This window comes from Pyrgilauda ruficollis, unplaced genomic scaffold (genome assembly GCF_017590135.1).
Source record: "Pyrgilauda ruficollis isolate IOZ18807 unplaced genomic scaffold, ASM1759013v1 scaffold40, whole genome shotgun sequence".
In the NCBI taxonomy this organism is placed as follows: domain Eukaryota; kingdom Metazoa; phylum Chordata; class Aves; order Passeriformes; family Passeridae; genus Pyrgilauda; species Pyrgilauda ruficollis.
Window position 1 is genome coordinate 2139516 of NW_024525490.1, and position 24518 is coordinate 2164033.

The following is a 24518-nucleotide window of genomic DNA, read 5'->3' on the forward strand; positions in this document are numbered from 1 at the left end:
GATTAGTACAAACTCTGGGATCGTGATTTAATTCAGAGACTTTATTAATCTTTACTAATCTGAGCACTGTTTTACACCAGAATGAGGAACTCTTCAGCTGCCTTGCTACCTTCTGAAGTATCTTTTCCTGATCCCCAGGCTGTTTTCACTCCAGAGAGAGGCAACTCTGCCAGATCAGGTAAATATCTCAGACACCTTTTGGCATCTCCCAGGGCACCTCACCTCCTTGTTAAGGAAATTCACTCAAGTGCAAGTTATCCTTCTGAAGAATATCAACATGCTATCAATATGAACAGATTAGGCATATCTGACATTTAAGTATAAATAAGTCACAACAAAGACCTCTGACTTTGGAAAAAACAAAACTGAACAAAATACATTTCTCAGCTTATACAAATCCTTGACTACACAGATTGAAAACTGCTTAAATTCAGAGCTGCTTTGTCTTTGGATGAGAAGAATTGGTCACCAATCTCAGTCTATCAGCTGCCAACAGAAAGGTTATTTTTCTTGTCAGTGAAGGAGTGGAACATATTACCACTGGTTCAAATGACATAGCCACTAAATAGAACACAATAAAATTAGCAATTCTTCGTAGATACCAGTATCCTGATAAGAAATAAAAGCCTAATTAAACTTTTCAAGAATCTAAGACCAATGAGATAAAGAAAGATAAACCTGTCAGGTTAGAAATTCAGCACAAATGCAGTATAAATAGAGACCTGAATTCTTTATTACTAACAAATATCCTGGACTTACTGATACAGGCTGGAGAATGTGAGCTAACTCAAACCTCTGCAATTTTGCCAAATGGATCTTCCCATCAAAGTGTTTCTGGTCTTAAACATTTCTAACAGGAGAAAAGCTCCTAAATCTCATTTATAAAAAGATAAAAGAATTCTGAAGAAAACGGTGGCAAAGGATATCCACTTTTCCTGGTACAGATTATGAATATGAGTCTGCCTTAATATAGGCACAAAGTGTGGTGTTTAATACAGCTTCAAGCATAGAAAGAAACAGCAGTTCTTGCTGGAAGCATAATATATAGAAAAATGACCTGCAGTGCAATCAGGAGCGAAGAGTCCTGATGAGACCACCTCATTCAGTTCTCATTTTGGTAGTAAGGAGTTATTATGACAAGTAAAAAGAATGGAGATTGGCTTTCTGTGCTTCCAAAGACTAAATGAAAAGTGGTTCCAAACTGCTAATGGAAAAAAAACCCCAGTGAACATACTTGGCTTAGGATTTAATACAGTCATAACTACTTCTGGGGTAGCACATCAGGCTGCACCAAGCTCTACTCAGGCAGGTTTGCAGCAGAGAATAGAGATCTGGGTATTGTCATTTTTCTGATGCCATTTGTTTTCAGTTTAAAGGCAAGTAAACCAACTACTTGACCTGTTCTCTATCAAATAAATAAAAATAAAGATAGAGTCCATGTGGAGAATGATGAATTTAAATGATGAATTTAAAGTAATACTTCAGAGGCCTTCACATTCCAGAAAAGGTTATTGCCAATCTTTAGAAAATACTGAGTCCATCAAAAGGATTAAATACAATTTTAAAAACAGATATTAATGTTTAAATAATTCAAAATATTTGGGGTTTCTATTTCACAAAGTAACATCACAACATGCTCTTTTTCACTTGTGACAGAAACAGTGGGAATATAGTTTCCCCAAGGCATGGGTATTTTAAGAATTACATTACCTCAGAACACAGGTCCAAATAAAATACTAAAAAAATATGTAGATTTTCAGACATAAAAGGTTTTACTTGCTGAGCCAAAACATACACAAAAGCATTCTGGAGTAAGGGGAAATATCACTGCAAAGCAATTCAGTGCTTGCAATGCATTTAGGACATACAAACACTAAAATCTTTTTTTTTCATACAAGTTTTTATCATACAGAACTTAAATAGCAAATGTGAACTTTTTGTGTGCATTACTTTTTTCTTATCTAAAACCTCTCATTTAATTTCCTTACTAAATTTCCTTTCACTGATTACTTAACTTAATAGTTAACCTATTATTGACACAACAAAGAGAAGCAATGGATCACTGCAAAAGGGTGCCTAAGAACTGCCTCAACTTTATTTTCCAAAAATATCAAGGTTTTGCATGCACACATAACAGCCCAGTTTCAGCATAAAATAAAATTTAAAAAAAAGTAAAATAAAATAAAATAAAATAAAATAAAATAATAAAATAAAATAAAATAAATAAAATAAAATAAAATTCTGCAATATCTTCAAGCAGTAATCTTTAATATGTAGCACTTGCTGTGCAGTCTCAGCCAAATGAAGCCAAGTTCATTATTGACTCAGGTGAACTCAACCGAGGTTTGAAAGAAAGGTCATATGTAAAATCTCAGTTGAATTAAATGATACAGGTTTACCAGGAATCAATCCTTTTCCAGCAGGATATTTAAAGAGCTGGAAGACTTACTTTATTTGTAAACAAATTCATAATTCATTGTTAACAATGAACTTCAAAACAACTGTTTTCCACGCATTAGTTGAAACACAATTTTAGAAGGAAAGGCTTATGCCAGAATAAGTGCTATTACTTGCTTTAGGTAAGCTCTAATCAATTCATTAAGACCAAATTTGACATAGGTGTATATATATAAATATATAGTCTTTAGTCATAATATGTATACAAGAATACTTGAACTTGGAAGTGACAACTAAACAGTTTGTCCAGTTAGGTTTTGAACAGCTGTAAGAATGGAAAATCCACAATGTCTCTGGGAAAGTTATTCAGGTGTTTTATCACTCTCACATTTAAAAAGCTTTTTCTTATGTTTGCTTTTGTACCCTTTGCATCATGTACTTCCAGTAAGCACCACTGAGAAGTCTGGCCCTCTTTTTTTAGACTATCCCTTAGATACATATAGATGACGAGCAATATTCCCCTGAGCCTTCTATCCCCTTAGCTGAACAACGCCAATTCTCAGTCTTTCTTCAAATCAGAGGTGAGGGATGAGAAAAGTTTGTTTCTCTGAAGATATATTTAGGAGAGGGCAGAATACACCAGAGAGAGAAGGCCACACACACACACAACAGTGAGAAGTAAAAAAGAGAACGCTGAGTTTAGAGGAGAAGGCATTGCATGAGGGAGTAGATACTCTCTGCAGCCTATGGAGAACACACGCCAGAGTAGAAAAGTGAGCAGGAACAGCAGAGAGAAACTGCTACATCGTAACTGCAAGATCAACCAACCACCCTAACCTAAAATGAGAAACAATACCAATTATCAAGAGAATTATATTACAGCACTTTAAATTTTCATATAACTAAAGGACAAATCCCCCACATTTCTAGATCAGAAATGCATGTACTAGGAGAATGGTATAGAACTACTCTAACACTGATATGCTTTAGCTGAAGTGGATATTGAATATTCCCTTTACAGCACAACTAAATGTCTTCTGGTGCACAAGTCTATTACTCTCCACGAGGAGAGATTTCTTGGGCAAATTGCAAACTTCATGACAACTTCTTCAAACCCTTTAAATCAGTTAAACTGAGTCACAGAGGTGAGCAGCTGCAGTGTTATCATGATTAGCAGCAAAGTGCTCTGGGTTTTAGCGGGGTGCATGGAGCAGGTGACAAGATTAGGTGGATCCTTGCAGTTCATGATGGAAGAGATAAAAGACAGTCACTGAAAAATATATGTTGCTATAGAGAAAGAAGTACTAAGTGAAGAGAAGAATGAAGTGAAGAAACACTGAGTGAAAGGCAAAAGTCCAGCTTCTTACCACCTGCGTGGGAATAGACAAAACTGTAGACACTAAGCTAAGAGAACTCTGAGCCACTCCATTCTGGTAGGAGTTTACCATTCATAAGTGAATGGTTCTTGGCAGAGTTGCATCTATAATACTCACTCCTTTCAGAAAACCAACCTCCCTAAACAAGGTTTCAGACCATAAACTGGCCTCAAGCAAACTCAAATTCCTGTGAATAAATTTTAAAAGGGAAACAAAAGTAGACAGGAGAGACCACTGAAATAATGTTGTAGTAACTGTAAGCATCCTAAATCTTATGTTCTTTTTAAAAAATCTTCCCAGTCTTTGCATTGTTTTTCCTTGCTTTCATTTATATTTGTTTTCCTTTTAATAAATGTAATGGAATTCAATGTAAATAGCTGAGTAACTCAGCTTCTAAATGGGGTTGAACTTCAGTAAAGCTGTTCTATCTCTTCCTCTGGCAGTCAAACAGAGCAGATTATGATTGCATTCACAGTATAAATGAAAAAGTATGTGTCTCCAACAAATAAAACCTTACTTAAATGCCTCAAAGATGAGACAGATGGACTTGTACACTTAGGTCTAGCAAAAGAAAAGAGTATAAAAGGAAAAGAAATACATGCACCTAAATAGGAACAGTTTGCTAACTCTTGTTTCTCTGTTCCAATAATTATATTGCTATGTTAGTTAACTCACTTGAATAAATTCTGAGGGTAGTGACTGAGGGAATTGCCGTCTCTTTATTGTTTTAATGAGAATGAAAGATCTAATTCCACACACACTGAGCCTGAAATTGCATCAGCTATCTCTGAAACATTATGATGAGCTAATCACCAAAGATAATTATTATTCTTAGAAACAACAGTTGTAGAACAATAAGATTTTAATAAACCAACAGGTGGAGATAATAAAAGTACAATAGCTGAAGTTAAGTTCTGATTACATGATCTTTAATCCCAATGTTGTATCCTTAGAATGACTTTGCTGCCTGGAATTTCCTTTAGCCCATAAAAGACTGTACAAAGAACAAAAAGCATAGTACTTACACTGTTCTAATATTTTTCTAGTGAAAAAAATACTCAATCAGAGCTTAGTAACCACTGAATTTCTGGATAAATTTTTGTGTTCTATTTCTTTGCATGTTCCATAGCAGAGATAGCCATCAAATTCTTTCCAGACACTAAGCATCTTTTAATTTGTTTTTGGTTTACATATTTGGTAATTAGCACTGTTATTAACATTTATAAATTAACCCAGATAATTCCAGATTTGAATATGACCAAGAACAAGATTTGTAAATTAGAGCTATCAAAATACATTTCCTTCCAGAGCCTTCACAAAAAGGGCACTGAAGGATATAGAGTATCTCAGAAAGTTTTCCCCAGGCCTTTGAGATCTTGCAGTATATCTTACATGATTTACCTCATGTCCTGCCTTCATTTCTCTGTCAATTTGCATCTATGATTTGGTCTAGAAGATACTCAATCTGCCTCAATGACTCAAAACAAAATGATTCACAATATCATTAAATATCAGTATCTTAATGGATTCAGCATTGAGAAAGCATGTACTATACCAGCAGAAGTTATTTTGGGACATATAACACAAAAACACTAAACCAGTGAACAGATTTTAGGTGTCTGATCAAGATATTAGTGGAACAGACCAAAGATGAGATGTCAGCTCCATATTCTGCAACAATAGCCAAAAATTAAAGAAAATAAATAAAAATATTGGTCAAAAATGGAAAGAATAAAAAAGGTTAACTTCAGAGAGTTTTAATCTTAATTACTGGAATCTGGATAAAGAATTCAATCTGACTATTGTAGATTGTGTTTTAAAATGTTTTTTTCTTTGTCCTTTCCTAATATGTACATTTGATACAGATTTTCTCATAACATAAACCTTTGCTTCATTCTCATTTCTCAAATATGTTCACCTTACCCATAGCACACCAGGAATCAAACTCAGATGTCTTTGCAAAAAGAAGCAAAATTAAATCTTACTTTATCCTTTTTTTTTTTTTTTTTCGTTGGGGCAAGAAAAATCAGGTTTAACGTCTGTCAGGTATTGCTAGGAAAAAGGAGAATTAATAATGTTTTGATACACAAATATTCACTTTCATAATGACCATTTATGGAAACTATATTAAAATGCACCTAATTCAGGCTAGACAGGCAATTGTGATTTATTGATGTAATATAACTTGTGTGATACAAAGTTCACTTTATATGTCTATAAACTAAATGCTGAAGATTGCCATCTCAGAACTTTGAGTTAAAAATACTGGAAAGTCTTGGCTTCCCCAATACTCAGCTGTAACAGCAATCTCCAATACAGAAATGCAGAAACTCAGATAAAGGTGAGGATAAGTTCCTAAAGCACAGACTTGTGAGTTATATCCAAGCATTTTGAGGGCAGGTGAAACTCTTACCTCGGCAGTTGGGTAAAGGGCTACTCCACTGCCCATTGCTTCGACACTGTGCTCGAGAAGCACCCTGAAGTAAGTATCCAGTGCTGCAGGTAAAATTTACCACATCGTTTAAATTGAACTCACTGCCATTAGTCATTCCATGAGCTGGATTCCCAGGATGTCCACATGTGATTGCTGTTGGAAAAAAAATAGGCAGGTTAGCATCAAAGTGAAAGGTACTCATCCATGAAACCAGTAGCAGGTTGGAGTTCCTTTGGCATTTTGGTTTTTGACTTTATTTTTTTTCCCTGCTTCTGAATTTGTCTTTGACATTTATACAAGATATACAAGAACAATAATAGGATATATTTATTGAGAATTCTTAACTGTGCTACTTTTTACCTTATGTTGAATGTTGTAATAAATCTAAATCTATATTTTTATATATATATGTATGTATATATAATATAATATGTGCATTTTCACACACATCTGATGTGCATTAGACTTTAAAAAATACATTTAAAAATTCCTACTAATACAAATAAAGGAAAATATTTTTTCCCAGCAAGCTTAAACATGTAGTAGAGCCAAACAAATTTGATGCACTATTTCAAAACATTCTGCAGTTCTGAAGCATTCAATTTTCAAAGATCTTGCACTGATTTGCTGAAGTAGTGATTCTTTTAATCTGATTTTCTTATGACTATAAAGAAATAATTTTTGGGAGTAAATCTTTCCCATTATATATTATGTGTGTTGATTTTGCTAAAGCAGAACTTATAAAATAAGCTTATTATGGTCAAGCTCTAGTTTTTCATGTAACAAGATATTAAAATATTATAGAAAAATATATAAAAGCATAGATACTAACAATGTAAAATCAGAATGTGCATATACACACATGCACAAACACAGAATTTCTCAACTCTGCACTAGTGATGTTTATAATACTTGAATAAATAACCTATACATGGGTTTATTTTTTCTTTTGATGCTGTTGCGCTGCTACTCACAAGGAACTAAGCAGAAATCTTCTAATTTCCTATTAACTCTCAATAAGCAGCATGTGAAAGACCTTTCAGAAAATACTTGGCTAAAATGTGGTCCAACTGATTATCCAGTATAGAGATGGGGAAAGACCACAAATTTTGCAAGACGAAGAAGGCTGACTTGTATATGAAACTAAGAATGTTAGGGAGTCGTGGGTGGAGAACTGTAAGTGCCTCTTTAGGCATTGTTTTTTAAGACAACGTCTGGTACTTTACAAATCTAAAAATCCTTTCCAAGATAATTAAAATATAAAAAGAGGGAATGTTCTGTAACAAGCTCACAAAACAAAGACCAATGTGGGCAAATTTTCAGGGGCACAGCCCCTGTCTGCAATGCATTGTTTCTACGTGAGATGGATGTCCTACGGTGCTGTGCTTTGTATCATTAGCTAGAAAGGTGTTAAGAACACCCCACTGTTTTGCTACTGCTGAGCAGCACTGCACAGCATCACTGCTGTCTCCCTAGCATTCCACCTTCCCACCAGTAGGCTGGGATTGTCTCAACCTCGCAAGGGGATATAACCAGGCCAGCTGACCAAAGGGATGTTCCATACCGTATGATGTTTGCTCAGATATGAAAGCTAAGAGGGAGGAGGAGGAGGAAGGGGCAAGGCAGGGCGGCAGCGGGAAAGGAGGAGAGGTATCATCCATTATTTACATGCATGTTTTGGAGCAACTGTTACACATGCTGATGCCTTCTTTCTTGGGACACAGCCAGACATTGCTTGTTTATGGGAAGCAGAAAATGAAAAAATTATTTTCTTTGCTTGCACATGCAACCATTCCCTTTTGTTTTAGCAAGCTGCCATCTTATTTTTTCCCCTGCCTTTCTGAGGAGGGGAGTGAGAGTAGCTTGGTGGCCACCTGGCATCCAGCCAAGGTCAACAGCCATATTTCTACTTCAGGCTCCACAATGCTCAGTCAAAAAATATTTCAGTAGTACATATTTCTAGGATTGGTGAACAGTATTCAGTTTTCACTTTACCTCTTAGAAATAAGAGTCTCATTTTTATGGAAATTTCTTAAATAAATTAATCAAAGGAGGAAAGTCCCCTGAAGTTTGAATGCTGACATAAACCCAATCATCTTGCATGGGTTTTTTTGTCTGGTAGTGTTCTAAGCAAAAGAAAACCATGTAGCAATGGAAATCATTAGGCAAACTCTAATAACAGAAACTGATGCCAGTTCTTCTCATAATGGTAACGATAACATCCATATAAGAAGGGGCAGCCTCCTGCCCCTCACATGCCGTGCCCCTTTCAGCTTTGCCCCTTTCTTTGAACGGACTTTATTCACTGCACAGTCAAATGAATGCACTAATAGTAACAATGCTATTTGTGACTCCTTTAATGAATAGAAATCACTTGAAGATATAAATAGGATTTCAAAAGCGCAATGACACTTGGCAGATATTTTCTGCCACTGTATACATGCACAAATTTTCATTTTACCCTAAGAAAGAAAATACCAAACATTTAGAAATTTGGTATGCATTGAACAGAAAAGCTGACCATCTCAATGACTCTCTCTGTGGAGATAATAGTTATGTCTGAATTGCAAACATCTTAAAAAATGCAACACTGAAATAGTTGATATAAATTCTTCATTAAAAAGAAAAAATATTTATAAAAATGGGCCTCTTTAATAAAACTGAAATTAAAAGGAATTTAAAATCTTACATAATAAGGTAGTAAAATAAAAACCGGAAAAATTGGACTTGTCTGATTAAATGGCTGATGGTTCAGAAAATTTCAGATCATCTGCCACACAAATTAAGAAAGAACTAGAGAAGGAAAGACTCTGCAATTCTAGCACTTAATTATGGGATTTTCAAAAACAGGTGAATTGAGAAAATTAAAGGCTATAAAAAAGTTAACATCTCTTCTAACAGATGTAGCACTATCCAATGGCATGCCTTGGCTTGCATTGGTAAGTCAACTTGAGTCCAATTTGCAAAAACAGGCAGTCACCATCAGAAATGCACAGATGAACACCATTCCAGCTTTGTCCTTTAACCAATGAAAATATACAAAGGAATTTTTTACTCTTGGTGAAAAAAATAGGGGAGAGGCTCAGCAAACCCATACTTGGCATAACAACTATGCCTGGACAAAGAGAAAGAGATAAAGTTGCACAGTTGCAGCCTGCTATTCAAACCCCTTCAGTGCCTATTCCATCCCTTTTCTGAAACAATAAATATCAGGAGTTACTGGAAATATTAACAAGTCTGTGTTAGGTTAGAAACTGGATCATAACAACCCTTGTAACTGACAACACGTCCAACAAATATCTGATCTGAGCCCAAACACTTTTGAATATCTAATCCACTATTAATATTTAATTGCATTTAAAATAGTAGCAACAATTCAGTGAAAAATTAGTTGTACTTACGGACACAAACAGGAGTTTGTCCAGACCACTTGTGGTCCTGTAGGCAAATTCGGACAGACGTACCAACAAGTCGAAAGCCAGGATTACACTGGTAGACTACGGTGTCACGATAACTGAAACCATCTCCACTAATATGGCCATTTACAATCGGGTCTGGTGAGCCACAGTGACCAGCTACAATAAAAAAACAACCTATCAAAAATGTGTGTTTTGATAGGACTTGCTAAAATTTACAATAAAAAAGCCCAGCCCAAAATTTCAACTTTCAATAAACAATATATTTGGAGTCAACTACTGCACTGTGCAGAACAAGTTCTCAGGTATAAGACCTTCAGATTATATTTCTTCTACTTCTTTGAAGGAGAAAACAATGAATTAGAGAAAGGAGAATTCCATGATGAAATAATAGCACAGGCTTGAGAGTTAAAGACCTCACTCTTTTGTAGGGAAAAAGGCAACCTTACCAAGGCACTTCACCATAATAAAAAAAATAGAAGTAAGTAGTTTTTGTTGGTACTGACCAAATGGCAAAGCAATATAAATAATAGCTTACTATAATTTTGACATGCATATGAATTTATAAGCATTTTCCAGATAGAAGGCATGAACAGGAAGGAATGTCTGCCAGCACTGTTTCCTCCTTATTTCAGCTGCTGTTAAAACATTACAGAATCCATTATTCCAGGATAATAGCAGTCTTGGCAGTGAGGAAGCAAAGTAATGATTTAATTTATTCTGGACTCTTCATTCTCTTTGAAAACACAGTTGCTGAGCAAAAAACTATTTCTCTTTACTGATTAAGGAGGAGAAAAAGGGTTTTATGTTTTTTTTTTTTTTTTTCCTGGTGACACTGATTAATTGTAACTGCAGTAATTTCATCTGAAACATGTGCTAAATCCTCATTTTGAGAGGTGAGGACTGGGACCTAAGGCTCAAGACTGCAGCTACAATGTGTTGTGTGTGTGTGTGTGATCACTTCTGCTTCATGTAGGCTGTATCCATCAACAGCAACTTGTTTGAAACTTTTCTTTGGGATTCAGTCTTTCTAATAAAGCCCCTTTATTATGCTAGACATTATATTTCATTCACGCCTAATGGCTCCTCTAAAACACTAGAAAGATAAAACATTCACCATTTGATTAGGTTTTTCATACATGCAGGACTATTATAAAAATCTTAATTGTAGGGTTGCTGATGCCTCTAAGAAGACATTGTGGTGTTATACTGCAAATTTGAGGAAAAAAGTATGAATGCAAGTTTTTCACTAATCATACAGCTACTTTTCCCCTTACAACAGAGAATATGGCAACAGAGGCCATTGAAAGCATATTTTTTTTCTCCTTGAAACGTGCCATGGAATAATTTATCTTATTTTTCTCAGTCCAAATTAGTAATATGATCCTTTCTACCCTTCTCTCTCATCCAGCCTCACTCAGCCTCTTCTTGTTTAAAAGATATTCCAGCCCCTGGTCCCTTAATGGGTCCTTCCCCTGAACTTGCTTCATTTTGCAATATCTCTCTTGTATGGTGGAGGACACAATAACTACACACAATTTTCCACATGAGTGCTGAAGAGGAAATAATAACCATGACCTAGTGACTATACTGGTGCTCATACACTCTAGTCTGATATTTTTACTGCAAGGCCACACTTTTAACTCTTAGTCAGCCTCTCCATTCAGTCTCCATTCAGTCATTTTTCTGTAAAGCTTGATTTTACCCAGTCAGTTCCAAGAGTACTCACAAATGGCTTTATTCAAGGCAAAGTGCAGGATTCTGTATTTGTCTTTCCTAAACTTTAAGAGCTTCCTGCTGGCCCATGCCTCCAGATTCTGAAGGTCCCTCTGTGTAGCAGTACTAGAATCCACACATCAACTGTTCTCCCATCATTTCGTGTCACCCTCAAACTTGCTGCACCTGCATCCCAGTTTGTTATCCAGTGACGGATAGAGCTGGATAGCGTGGGCCTTTGTATTCATCCTCACTATCCACTGGCTCCTAGTCACACTTGGAAACAAGAAACAATACACCTAGAGTTTGCTGGCTCAATTAGTTTTCCATCCATTTTGCAGTCCCCCCATCCAGTCCCTGTCTTCTCAATTTGGTTACAAGGATACAAAAGGAGACTGTTTCAAAAGTTTTGCTAAACAACAAAGCGAAAGAAATCTACTGCTGGAATCTACATCTCATGAGACAGTCACTGGAAAAGACAGTAAGATTATCAAGGTTTGCTTTTGATTCTTCCACCCTGCCTGTTCCCAATTATTTTCTTATTTTCCCTATGCCTAGAAATTAGTTCCTAATATTTTCTCTGTATTTTTTTCCAGGGAGTGAGGTGAAATAGAAAGGAGTACAATTGGATTTTTTACATTTTCTAGATCTAAATAGTAAAGAATTGAAAAGCAGTAGCTGCACAAAAGACAAACACAGGACCACAGGGAATTTCAAGAAGAAAGATAGATGAAATGTGCCACCTGGCATAAAGAAAAATATTATGCATTTCTCTTAAATGGAGATTTAACAAGATGCTGGACTTATTATGCAAGTCATTTCATTTACAGATCATTCCACCTACTGTATTTAATGATTTTTCAGGGAATTTTGACTCATTTAAATTAACTATTCCAAAATATCAAGAACTGAAAGAGCACTGCAATGACACAAAATGTATGTAATTTTCTCATCAACTAAAATGAAAGAAAATTAAGAAGTCTGTGAGGGGATTTTTTTAGTAAAATATGCCCTCAAGAATTTAGAAAATTGTTCATAAGCACCAAGGTTGGTTCAGCAGTTTTATTCTAAAACACCTGGAAAGCAAGATACAAATAATTCTATTTCATTTTAGTAAGAATTTAAAATAAAAGCCAATATCATAATATTGTACTGCAATTTACCTATGAGTTACCAATTAAAGGATTAGATATTTTACACAACCATAGTCCACAGCAGCATATTTTCATACAGATAAATCTAAGGCATTGTATATATTATATAATTAAAAGACAGAATGGAGTAGATTATATTTAACTTTAGATTTTAAGTATGTCCTTGACTTGTATATGTGTAGTTTTGCATCTGAAAAGCATAAAAACACAGGGAAAAGTATCTTTTCAGGAAAACACACTGATCTACAATTAAATTCCACTGATTTTGCAGATGGAGTAAGGCAAATTTAAATGCTTCCAATTTGCCCTGTACCCTATATGAACCTATGGTCAGCCATACACACAAAGCATGCATAAAAACACATTGGTTTTATGACTTATAGTTGCAAATATTCTTGGAAGGAAAAAAGGGAAAAAGACATATTATTAATGGTGTGAATGAGTGAAATTGAAAGAAATCTTGCATACCAATTCATATTTATCCTTGTATAACTAATGAAAAGAAATACATGTAATGCTAACAAACTGAATAGGTAGGTCTTAAATTGAGCCTTAGACTCACTAACTACAGCCCCTGATTTTTGCTTTATACAGAGACAAATAATAAGGAATTGACAAACCCTTTCTTAAGATATAGAAATTAGTGTACTCATTTAATCTGAAATCATAAATTAATTCTACACATATCACTAGGTAACATAAAGTGATATCTACTTTCATCTATAGCTGTCTTGAATTATATTAATGCAGGTACAGTGTAGATAAAAAGCATCTCTAACTCATTATATTTCCTTTGAAATGGTAAGACTCATTCAGAGCTCCCTGCATTTTTGCCTTCTGATTTTCACAGGCTTCAGGTAAGTCTTAAAGGCACCTCTGAAATAAATTTTGGGCATTTCGTCCTTGAATATTTAATTAGCAGTATTCACATCATCTAGCTTTAAAATGTAAGAATTTACCTTTTCTGAATTGCTCTCTGGAGGAGCCTACATAGTTCCACTGACCTTGGATTGTATTCTTAATTGCATCTAAATTAAGTGTCTGAAGAACATGGTATTAATATATTTTATGTGAAAGCATGTAAGAGAGACAGGAAGGAGTTTAGCAGCAGAAATAAAACTTTCTGCAGCATGCATAAGGTAACGCAAATTTAGACTTTCACACTCAAAGCTGTATAATATTTTTAGCACTATAGAGCCTGTCTGATTTTGAAATAGCAAGGACTAAGTAGTGATTAACCTGCCAGCTCTAAATGTGATCTTTTTTGTCTGGTGAGGTAGATCCATGCATTTAACAGTTCTAAGCATAGGGTTTCATTCAACAATGAAATCAATCAAATAGGAACTGAAGTCCATCTAAGTTTCTAGAAAAAGAATAGAATTGGGAAGTATCATAAAGCAAGCAATGCTTTTACTACAGTAATAGCTCTTGCAAGAGGTCCCGTGTTCATTACAAGTGGGAAAAGATCTGTAAAAATAAATTAAAATGCAGAATGCAGATAATCAGGTGGGAAAAAAATTAAAAAGTTATTAGCTATAAGGCGATAATAGTAATCCATACCAATTTCAATGGAATTTGTAAAGTCTGAATTAGAAAAAATCCAGCACCAAATTATTCTTGGAGAAGGACGACTTCATATTAATTTAATTCAAGCTGCATATAGACACAGTCTTTCCTAAATATGAGATCTAATAAACTTATTAACTGTTTCCCAAAGAGTTGAAAGCTTTACTAGGTATCATTTCTAAACTGGCTTTCAGAATAGTGTGGTATTTTTCTACATATATATAGATATATGTTATATATCTATATATATGTAAGTCATGTACTGAAAATTCTCCATCTCTAAACTATTTAAATCTAAAGCCATGACTACCATAGACAGTTAATCTTCTGGGATGTTCAATGTAATGTTATTTCTCAATAGTCAGAATAGAAGAAAGAAAAAACTCTTTTCCAGCCTTTCATGAGCAAGAGTGATTTATAATACTAACAGAATCCATTGAGATTTGTGTATTGTTTAGTTTGCATATGTTGGCAGCCAAATTATCCTGCATATAGCCTTTCAAAAAAGAAAAGTATAGTACATAAGTACTAAATACTGTTATTATTGATCAGATTATGAAGTGGTATTTCAGGTTATTTAAAATGAATGAATACTAATATATATCTTTATGCTTGAATTCATTACATGCAGGTGTCAGGCAATACCCTGGAATGAGTGGTGTAACACGCTGGAAGAACCTACAGGGATAATAGCTCTTTCTTTTGCAATAGAGTTTGCATGTTCAGAACAGAAGAAAGGGCTGTGGAAAACACTCACACATACAAGCTTTGGGCTGTTGGGTATTCACAGTTGCATTTCCAACATATTTAAATGTCAGTCAAGCTCAGTCCAGGGATAACCTGACACCAGTAGATGGCTGATGTGTTTTTAGCTACAAAGCTTCTGTACACTTCTGCTGTGGAAGTGATGAACTTACACATGTGAAAAAGTAATGCTGAATCATATCATTCCCCTAAGCAGCACCTCAGTGCAATTTTTTTCCTAGGTAAAGAAAGTTTATTTTATTTCTTTATTGCTCTAAATATCAACAGAAGTAGCAATCAGTGTATTCTCCTTATGCCTATATCCTATGCTTATGCTATCCTATGCTTATTTCCTGCATCAAAATGACATCTTTCTTAAAACAGCATATTTCAAATTGAACAATCAGGTGTGAAAATATATCAAGCCAGAGGAGTGTTCTTAATTTTCATAAAATTTGCCAGAAACAACTGCATCTTGCTGGGAAGTCACTGATACTGAAGTGACATTTAGAAGTTAGATTAGTTCTGTGAGACAATGGTCACTACTTCTGATCACTCTATGTCTTAAGAGACAACATACTATAAAACTGTATTCAAAAAAATTGAACTACAAACATTCCTGTTGCAAAATGAAGGAGTCAATCAGGAATACTTAATGAAAGGTATAAAAATCTTGATTCTGATCTGAATTACATGATCCTGTGCTTTTTTCTGAAAATATTCTGTCTTTATTTTTCTTTCTGCTGCAGCCTACTATCTGTGACAAATTGAGAGGTTAATGGCTCAAACATTGCTAAGATCACTGTAGGACTTTGCCTACTATTCAAGCTGTATAAAGAAGCCACTGCTCATGTGTGGTCACCAAACCTCCCCCCTCCACCAAATAAGCCTCTGCAAATTCCTGGAAATCTGGACATAAAGTTAAGCCACCTGACAGGAGCTTGAGATAAGATAAAGGTGGTTCTATTGCCCAATTAGCTTGGGTCTAAGAAGCCTGGGGAGAAGAATGTATCCACAAGGAAAGCCAAGTCAGCCAAAAATCAGCTCTGTCTGGGTCCAGCACAGGGAGGCCATAGCCCACAGACTCATTTCTGAGGCCTTCCACCAGGGGACTGCACATGATCCACAGTGTTGCAGCAGATCCACTGTAAAACTCCTCCACCACCCAGGAGAAGTGCTTGGCATTCCCACATACACCTGAATATAAAGAAAAGCATGGAACACTATGTTTTTTGCTAAAATGACATAGTGAGGTACCATAGAAGAAAGATGCTTTTATGTGATGTTGAGCACTGAAAAGAAAGCAGAATTACTCCTTTCCTGAGACCAACCGAGTACATTCAACTATAAGGCAAGAAGAAAATCTGCAAAATGAGGGCAGACAAAGCAAACAACAGATTCCAGAAATAAATATCCTGTTCACAACCAAGAATAAACCCACTGCTGAGCCTCTCTCAAAAAAGAGAACTTTTTCCTTATGTCTGAATTAGCAGTTTAGCTAATATATGCATATTAGTAGAACCAATATGAGTGGATCTGAAGAGAGCAAGAGTTGGGGTGAGAATTCATGTCCAAAGTATATCAGTCTCAGGGCTTGAAAGAGTCTTGGTTTTGCTCCACATTTGACTGCCTTTTGTCTGCTTCCCCTGACCGAATGGTCAATATGCTGAGTCCTCAATTGGAGTTGGAATGCATCAGGAGTAGTCCTAATTGAAGATTATCTTGAAGCTTAGTTTCATCACACACCCTGCTCCACAAAGAAAAATGTGAATGTGGAAGATTATTTGAGTCACTTAAAAATCATACTAGTTTGAAAAGCATTACAACAACATAAAAGGTAATTTTATGTCTAATGAAAAAATATATGCTCGTAGATTAGCATAAAATCATATTCAGGACATAATATTTCCATATTTAAGGCACCTTTATTTTTCATTGATTCAAAAATGTTGCTTGACATGAGCTGAAATCCATTTATTGATACTTTTAAGACAAAACAAAACAAAAGAACAAAATTTTGGGGGTTTTACCTAGGCATTGGGTTTCAGTACCACTCCAGAGACCATTTGCCAAGCACTCTCTCACGTGAGAACCCACTAATGTGTATCCTGTGTTACAAGTGAATATTGCAGTAGCTCCATACACTGTTAAGGTTCCAATCTTATTTCCATTTGGTGGAGATGGAAGACCACCACAGGAGATAACTAGGAAAAAAACCAAAAAAAACAGAACATATTGAAATACGAAAATGCTTTTCATATTTTTTTTTTGACTGGAAGACAATTCATCACCTTGTGTTTTCTTAAAAAGTAAATGGAATAGGAATAAATACAAGAGTTGTATTCCATAGAAAGGGCTTAAAACTATGCTTGATATGGCAACATCTGTTCTAAAACTAAAAATTCTTTGGGATACTTGCAGATCTTGACAGCAGCAAATGCATATTTCTAGTTCTGAAACAAGGGAATTACATGAATTCCTGAGAAGGTTGTGGTTATATTCCATATGTACATATCCATGGCTGCTCCTTAAATACACTTTCCCTGGCTGTTTTAAATGTTGTGACAGTTTAAAGTCTTATAAATCTTTTTAACATTTAGTACTCTGAATTATTATGAACTGTCTTTTTTCTTATTTCCCACTACTATTCATAAGCATATAGCATATATGATTGTCTGCTTGCTAAAACAATAAATCATCTGGTTTTGCCAAAGACTAGATTTGACCAATTACCAGAGAAACTTTCTGTAGCATCTGCTGCAACCCACAGCTATTGCACACCACATGAAAAATTGTCCTTCAAGAATGTATCAAACTCTAATTTAATTAAAACCATTCTGACATTTCTTTTGTTTCTAGAAGAGTATACAAAATTTTTGTAATTTAAGATGCAGACCAATGTCCTCAAGAGCTTCAACTGTATTTATACATTAGTGTAAATCATGTTAACTTTCAATGGCATCTTGATTACAACTAAACTTCCTACTTGAAATCCCAAGGTCCCACTCATGTATTTTAAAATGTTTGCTGGAGAAAACAACATGGAATTGGTTAGAATTTGTATAAAATCAAGTACCAGCTACCGTGCAGTTAACTAACTCAGTCATAATCAGAAAATATATTATCATAGTTTCTTATGTACATAATGTGTCTACAGAAGAGTAAGACTAATTTTGACTACAATCAAGTCACATTAATGTAATTTGGGGATTAGCCTAACATTATAATTTCTAACTTTAATACTGAATATTAATTACATTTATGTTAAAAAAATCAAACTCTTTTTGAAAAGGAAGTAAACTGTAGACTCCAAAAAAATACACTGCAGTGTGTTTCTGGATCTTAATGATCCATGTCCAATGGATATATTACTGAATATCTCTTGGGGCATGAAGTTTGCTATAATTAAATCCTATTCAGTCCTTTAGTAGAGGGCAAAACAATGTATCTTTCTTATAAATTAACGAATATCTCTTCAGTCAGCAACTCCTTGTGTTTCTAATACTTTTCTTTTGGTTTATTGCATTTGATGTGGATCATCCCATTTTCTACTCACATAAAATTTCTGTAATTGTAGAGGGTGGGGAAGAATTATCTTTTCAAAGACTTTTTAGCAGCTGAACAGTAGCTGGATATAAGGCAGCATATCAAAACTACGTTTTTTAGTCTGTGTGTACAAAAAGAAAGGGACACAATTGCAGTTAACAGAATCTAAAAAATAACTTATTGTAAAAGAAAAAATGAAGTTTTGGAGTAATTTATTAAGACTTTGGCACTGTAACCCTTGAAGTCTGTATGATTCCACTGAGATTGCCAAGGTTCCTTAAAACCTTAAACATCCAAAGTCAGGATTGATGTAATTTATGGCATTTTTGTATGGAGACACTATAAAAGCTCATATGAATGTTTCTCCAACAGTACAGTTTTAGTACTTCACCCAAGAGGTCAAAGCAATATAATCTTCTAAAGTAATAATATTATCTCTTAGTACTTTCTACATACTTATGCACCAACTAGTAGAATAAATACAAGTTGATTTCTTGATGGTACATCATTGACTGTTGTATGAAACACATTGTACTTAACACCTAAGGAGCTGGAATAAATTAATTTCAAGTTAATGAAAATGTCACACTTTCTTACTTATTGGAATGTGAGAGTAAAATAGCTTATTAAAGCCTTTATTTATAAAAGAAAAGATATGTATTAAAAAGCATAGGATATTCTGTAAACAGGTATGTTCCTTACCCTTACAAGCTGGCCTTTCATTGCCTATGCTCCAGGTTCCATTAGGCCTGCACTGTATTAGTCTTTGACCCAATAAGTAATATCCAGGACTGCAGCTGAGCATGACTTGAGCTCCATACTCATTCAGTGACCCAGAAATCAGTCTCCAGACAACATGTTCTGACAGAAGAGTCTCTATGCTGGGGCAGGTTACAGCTGTGAAGAAAGGAAATGTACATATTAGCATTCTGCCCCTATATTTCTTTACAGGTGAATATCTCGCCTTACTGGCAGATGTTTCATAATCTAAGAATTAGAATACCACAGTCATCTTGGAAATACAAGTTCTAAGAAAAATAATTCTCATACAGTGAGTATTACAAATTGAACTGGAGTTTGTAGTGTATCTTCATTTAGTGGATGTAGTGAAATGATATATACTCTCTAATGAGATTTATTCAAAGATTTCAGAGACAAAACACATCACAGACTATGGTGGATGTAAAAGGGAAAGCAAATGTTGTTATGTAATGTTTGCAAAGCTTGAAGTTCTTAGAACACTTTGCCATAAAAGGTGCTAGTACACACTGAAATGCTAATTACTATAAAACCATATACTGTGGGTATACAGGAAAATTATTTTATTCCAGTTTAGAAGACTTTAAAAAAAGGATGATATTTGGAAGATTTTTAGAGTTATTTCAGTTCTGTTGTTTTTAGTATTTTGTATTTTGTAAGAGAATGCAGTTACTGAGTACAGACAAGAAGTATAGTTTATCTTCTTTTTTCAGTTTCAATTTGTTGCTCTGCAATTTAAGCCCACAGAATTCTTAAAATATTTATGATATTGACAAGAATTCTATCTTAATGTACCTATGACTAGACTACCATTATGAAAAGATTTCTGACTCTTTAAAATAATTATATTTTTTATCTTTTACCATGTTATTCAGAATTTCCCTGCTATAGAAAAACTCTGGATGAATTACTCACTGTTTATGTCACTAAGTGAAATTTACTAAGGGAATACTTTAGAAAAAACTACTAGCCCAGAAACAGTTGAGTAAAACTATACTTTCCAAGGAAAATCAACCAATCAACAACAAGAAGAAGGAGCAGAAATTTAGTTTCTTCTTATGTTGCTCAGTGGAAGACAAAAGCATGAGGAAGAAGTGTGTAAAAATGCCAAATGAAGAAATAAAAAGAAGAGCATGGTTCTCATTTATGCTACAATTAATTCATACCATGCCACCAGGAAAAAGACTAACAAGGTGGCAAAATAAATACGTAAATAAAAATTACATGTTCTGTAGACTTCACACTGAGAGGTATAAAGAGGTATTATTGCAAGTATGAATGTGTGATAGAACATGGCATATCTATGAAGATTTGTAAGTATTTATAAAGGAGAAATAATTTGAAGAACTTCCAAATTACAGATTATAATGTTATATTGAGCTGAAATTGTAGAATATTTTCTTAGATTTTTTTTTTTTTTTTTGTATCTTAGGAAGGATTGCCAGTGTACAATCACTTTGAAACTTAATAGGTCTTCACTTTGGCCTTTAAAACAATATTTTGACCACTAAAGAACGGTATCCCAGGTTAATAGAGGACTTCCTGCTTCCTAATTTAATTAATTTAGGTATTAATATTAAACTGTGTTTCATAGCTATGGAAAGATTATGAACAACCGACCAAGAAACATTTTTCCGTACCTGTTAAATAAAATATGTACATTGAAGCACTCTGCTTCACGTCTTGTAGTGAAAATCATATAAATCTTTCAGAAAACAAAATATGTTAAATAAGGACTTAATGCCCATCAACTTTGACATTTTTATCACTCCTCCTTTCAAACAATAGTTTTATTGGTTCTTTCAAATATGAAAGCAAGCTTCTTATTTAGTGAAATAGCGAGAATTTTAGTCTTAACTATAGGACATCTCAAGACAGTTCAGCTATTTCAGAATATGTATATGAGCTGCATAGATGCTACCTCTACATACTGAGGTCAGTATGCAATTTATTCTTTCTTTATCCACAGATACACTTATGTTTTCAAGCACACTTCACAAGCAACTATCAGGTTCTAATGCATAAATGTACAATTCTAATTCAAGATGTTCCTCTACAGAGAATATATGTCTAGGCTGTGTTGATGTAATCAACTAAACCTGCTGCTTGAAAAAATTTAATATTACAGGGACTAATTTTGATTTATTAAATTCCTCATCCTTCAAGAAACAAAAAAGTGACTATTAACAGATGCTTGATTTTGTGCACATGGTTTGTGAATGAGTGCATCAACTTGTCTCTTATGGTCAGTTTCTTGGAAATGATGGCATTTTTAAATTAACTTTTATGAATAATATTTATTTACATGAAATATAGGTCAGAAAACATAATTACAATTTGAAATAATGATTAAGATTATCTATTTTAATGACATGACAATCTCCATATATTGTTAATTCTGAATAGACTCTAAGCAGGGAATTCAAAATGATATATAACTACCATAAAAAAGAGTTGTTATGAAGCCCAAATAGGCAGACCTGTCAGGTCAATGTGTGGCTTTGAGGCTGGTGTAAGTGGAAAAATTTGGGGTTTGTTGACCATGGGATGATCTCCTTAACACCTGGTCTACTGACACCTGACAGAATGCACTTTTCTCAGAGGGGAAAAAGAGCTCTAGCACAGGAGCTAGTGGGGCTTGCTGACAGAGGTTTAAAGTAGCTTGGAAGGGGGAAAGGAAAAATGCCAGGCTTGGCAGTGATGAGCAATTGTATGGTGTGCCAAAACTTTAGGAAAAAAGCACTAATCTCTCAATCTGCTTCACAAGGTGCTGGCTACAAAGTATCACACTAAAATGTTTCTACACACGCACACAGCCTAAGTAAAACAAAATGAGCTCCAAGCTTTGCCCCAGTCCTGGTCTGATATCACTGGTGTAAATTAAACCCTGTGGGATGAGTTCTGTGACTGGAGTGCCCTCTGGGATGGTTACAGGCTCTTTAGGAAGGATAAGGCACAGCAGAAAGGGCAACAGGCAGAGAAGGGGTGGCACTGATGTCACAGAAGGGGTAGAATAGATGGAGTTCTCTGCTGGTAATTACTCAGCTGAGAGTTTCTGGATAAGAATCAAGGGACAAACCAATCATGTGAATGTCATTTTGGGAGTCTACTGTAGACCTACAGCTAGGAAGATGATGCCAACAATTTATATTTTGAGCAACTATGGGACACTTCCAAATCAACTCCTCTTGTCCTTATGGGGGGACTTAAACTTTTCAGAAATTACCTGGGAGAACCACAAAGCTAGTACAACCCAGTGCAGAAGATTCCTAAAAATCCTGCAGGACAACTTTATAGAACAGATTCTAAGGGAGCTGACTCAGAAAGATGCCCTCCTTGATCTACTGCTTGTCAACAGGGAGGATCTCGTAAGTGAAGTGGAGGTTGGTGGCTCTCTTGGCTGCAGCAACCATAAAGTACTGAGTTTAAAATTTCTGTTGATAAGAGGAAAAGTGCCAGCAAGACCTTGACTCTGGAATGAGGAGAACAGACTTCAAACTTCTCAGGGACCTAGTAAGTGAAATCCCCATGGAAAATATTTTTGCAGGTGTTGGGACCCATCTGGTCATTTTTTAAGCATTGCCTCCCTAAGGGCACAGTAACGTTGAAAGTCAAGCAGGTGAGGCAAAGCCAAAAGCTTGGCTTGGCTGAACAGGGATCTGCTCTTGGAAATAAGGCAGAAAAGGACTGTGGATACAAGATAAGGTGTCATGGAAAAATACAGAGATGCTGCTTGCCACTGTAGGGAAAAAACTAATCTGGAGTTGAAGCCAGCCAAAAATATGGTGGACAATAAAAAGAATTCTTTCAAATATATTAATGGCAAAAGTCAGTGTAGAAATAACCTTGGCCCATTTCAAGATGAGGACGGTCACCTCACAAACAGGGACATGGACAAGGCAGATGTGCTTAATGCATTTTTTGTCTCTGCTTCAACATGGATGATGCACCAAGAGGGTCTCAGTGCCCTGAACTGGAGGACTATGACTACGAGAACGATCAAGCTCCAGTCAACCCTGAAATTATGTATGATCTGATGCTCCAGCTGGATTCCTACAAATAGGATTTATCAAGAATCCTAAAGAGCTCGGTTATGTAATTGCAAAACCTCTGCTGACGATTTTTGAGCAGTCTTGGGGATCTGGAGACATCCCAGCTGACTGGAAGCTGGAGAACATTGTCCCAGTTTTCAAGGAAGGCAAGAAGGAGGACCCCCGAAACTACAGGCCTATCAGTCTCACTTCAGTGAAAAATTTTATTCCTTCACTACTCTAAATATCAAAAGTGAAAAATAATCTTCATGAAAAGCTTATTTTGGGAAGTGTTAAAAAACATCTGAATGTTGCTCTTCAAGAGTATCTTGAATATTTTGACTCTGAGTGCAATTATCTTTTTCAAAGAAAAAAAAAAGTACTATGTTCATGATGGAAAAATATTTCAATTACAGGAACTTGCTATTTAGTATTACTTGCTATTATTATTTTCAAGGAGCATGTGATACTTAATTGCCATTCTTCAGCTGGTAGTTAACAACCACAAAAATGGGGAGAGGACATTTTGGACTTACTATTTGGTAAACTTAATGCAGTAATGTGACCTACATTTTTCAAATATAACCTTTTGAATAACTTCAGTATTAGCTTAAAAATCGGGACAACATTAAGGTGAAGTCATGCACTGTATCTGAGATACTAGTGTGCTTTAAATTCACAAGTATTAGTAAAATTACAAGACAGATTGAAACCAAGTAATCCTATACATCACAGAATCTATGAATGAAGACCTAAGAACAAAATAGGATCACTTAAGCAAGTTGGTAGTCTCAGTATGCTGCTACAAAGGAAAGAAAATAGTTGTTCTTGTTGGTCAGTATATTCAAATAGGAAAGGCTTCAAAACCTCAAAACAGATAAACAGAAGGATCATGTGGTATTCAGCATCAGTCTGTCAATCCAGTCAGCTATATCAAGCCAATCTGTTATCAGTCTAACGTATCTGGACTAATTAAAAATTGCTGAATTTATGAACTGTTTTACTACAGTTCATTGAATAAGTACTCCATGTTACATACCAAACACTGACAAAGTACTTCAAAAAATACTTACTGACCTTAGGATGTGTTAAAGAAAATGTGTATGATGTTCTGAATGTCTTAGCAAATAAAAACCACCAGCACAATATTTACAATGAGTTGATGTGAATCTTTGCTTGTTTATCTTAGAAAATTTGGGTTTGCATTTTTACTACAACTAATGTTTTATTCCAGAACTACTTATGACTCTTAGTTCTATAACTAGATATTTTCCAAACATATTGAAAATTATTAAAAATGCTAATTTATAAACTTATAAATTATCAAATTTATAATTATTTTTCAATTTATTTCTAGATAAAAAAGATATCTGAACCAT

General features: G+C 34.9%; 1 protein-coding gene across 1 annotated transcript in view; it reads right to left on the reverse strand.

The window, feature by feature from the left end:
* The window catches only part of CSMD1 (CUB and Sushi multiple domains 1), a 1068142-nt gene that overhangs the window by 41454 nt on the left and 1002170 nt on the right, over positions 1-24518 (reverse strand). Inside the window, exons 51-54 of the mRNA XM_041477428.1 lie at positions 19052-19246; positions 16834-17007; positions 9609-9782; positions 6187-6360 (exon numbers count right to left, since the gene is read on the reverse strand). Of these exons, the coding sequence (XP_041333362.1) occupies positions 6187-6360; positions 9609-9782; positions 16834-17007; positions 19052-19246 (717 nt within the window). The remainder of the gene's footprint in view (positions 1-6186; positions 6361-9608; positions 9783-16833; positions 17008-19051; positions 19247-24518) is intronic.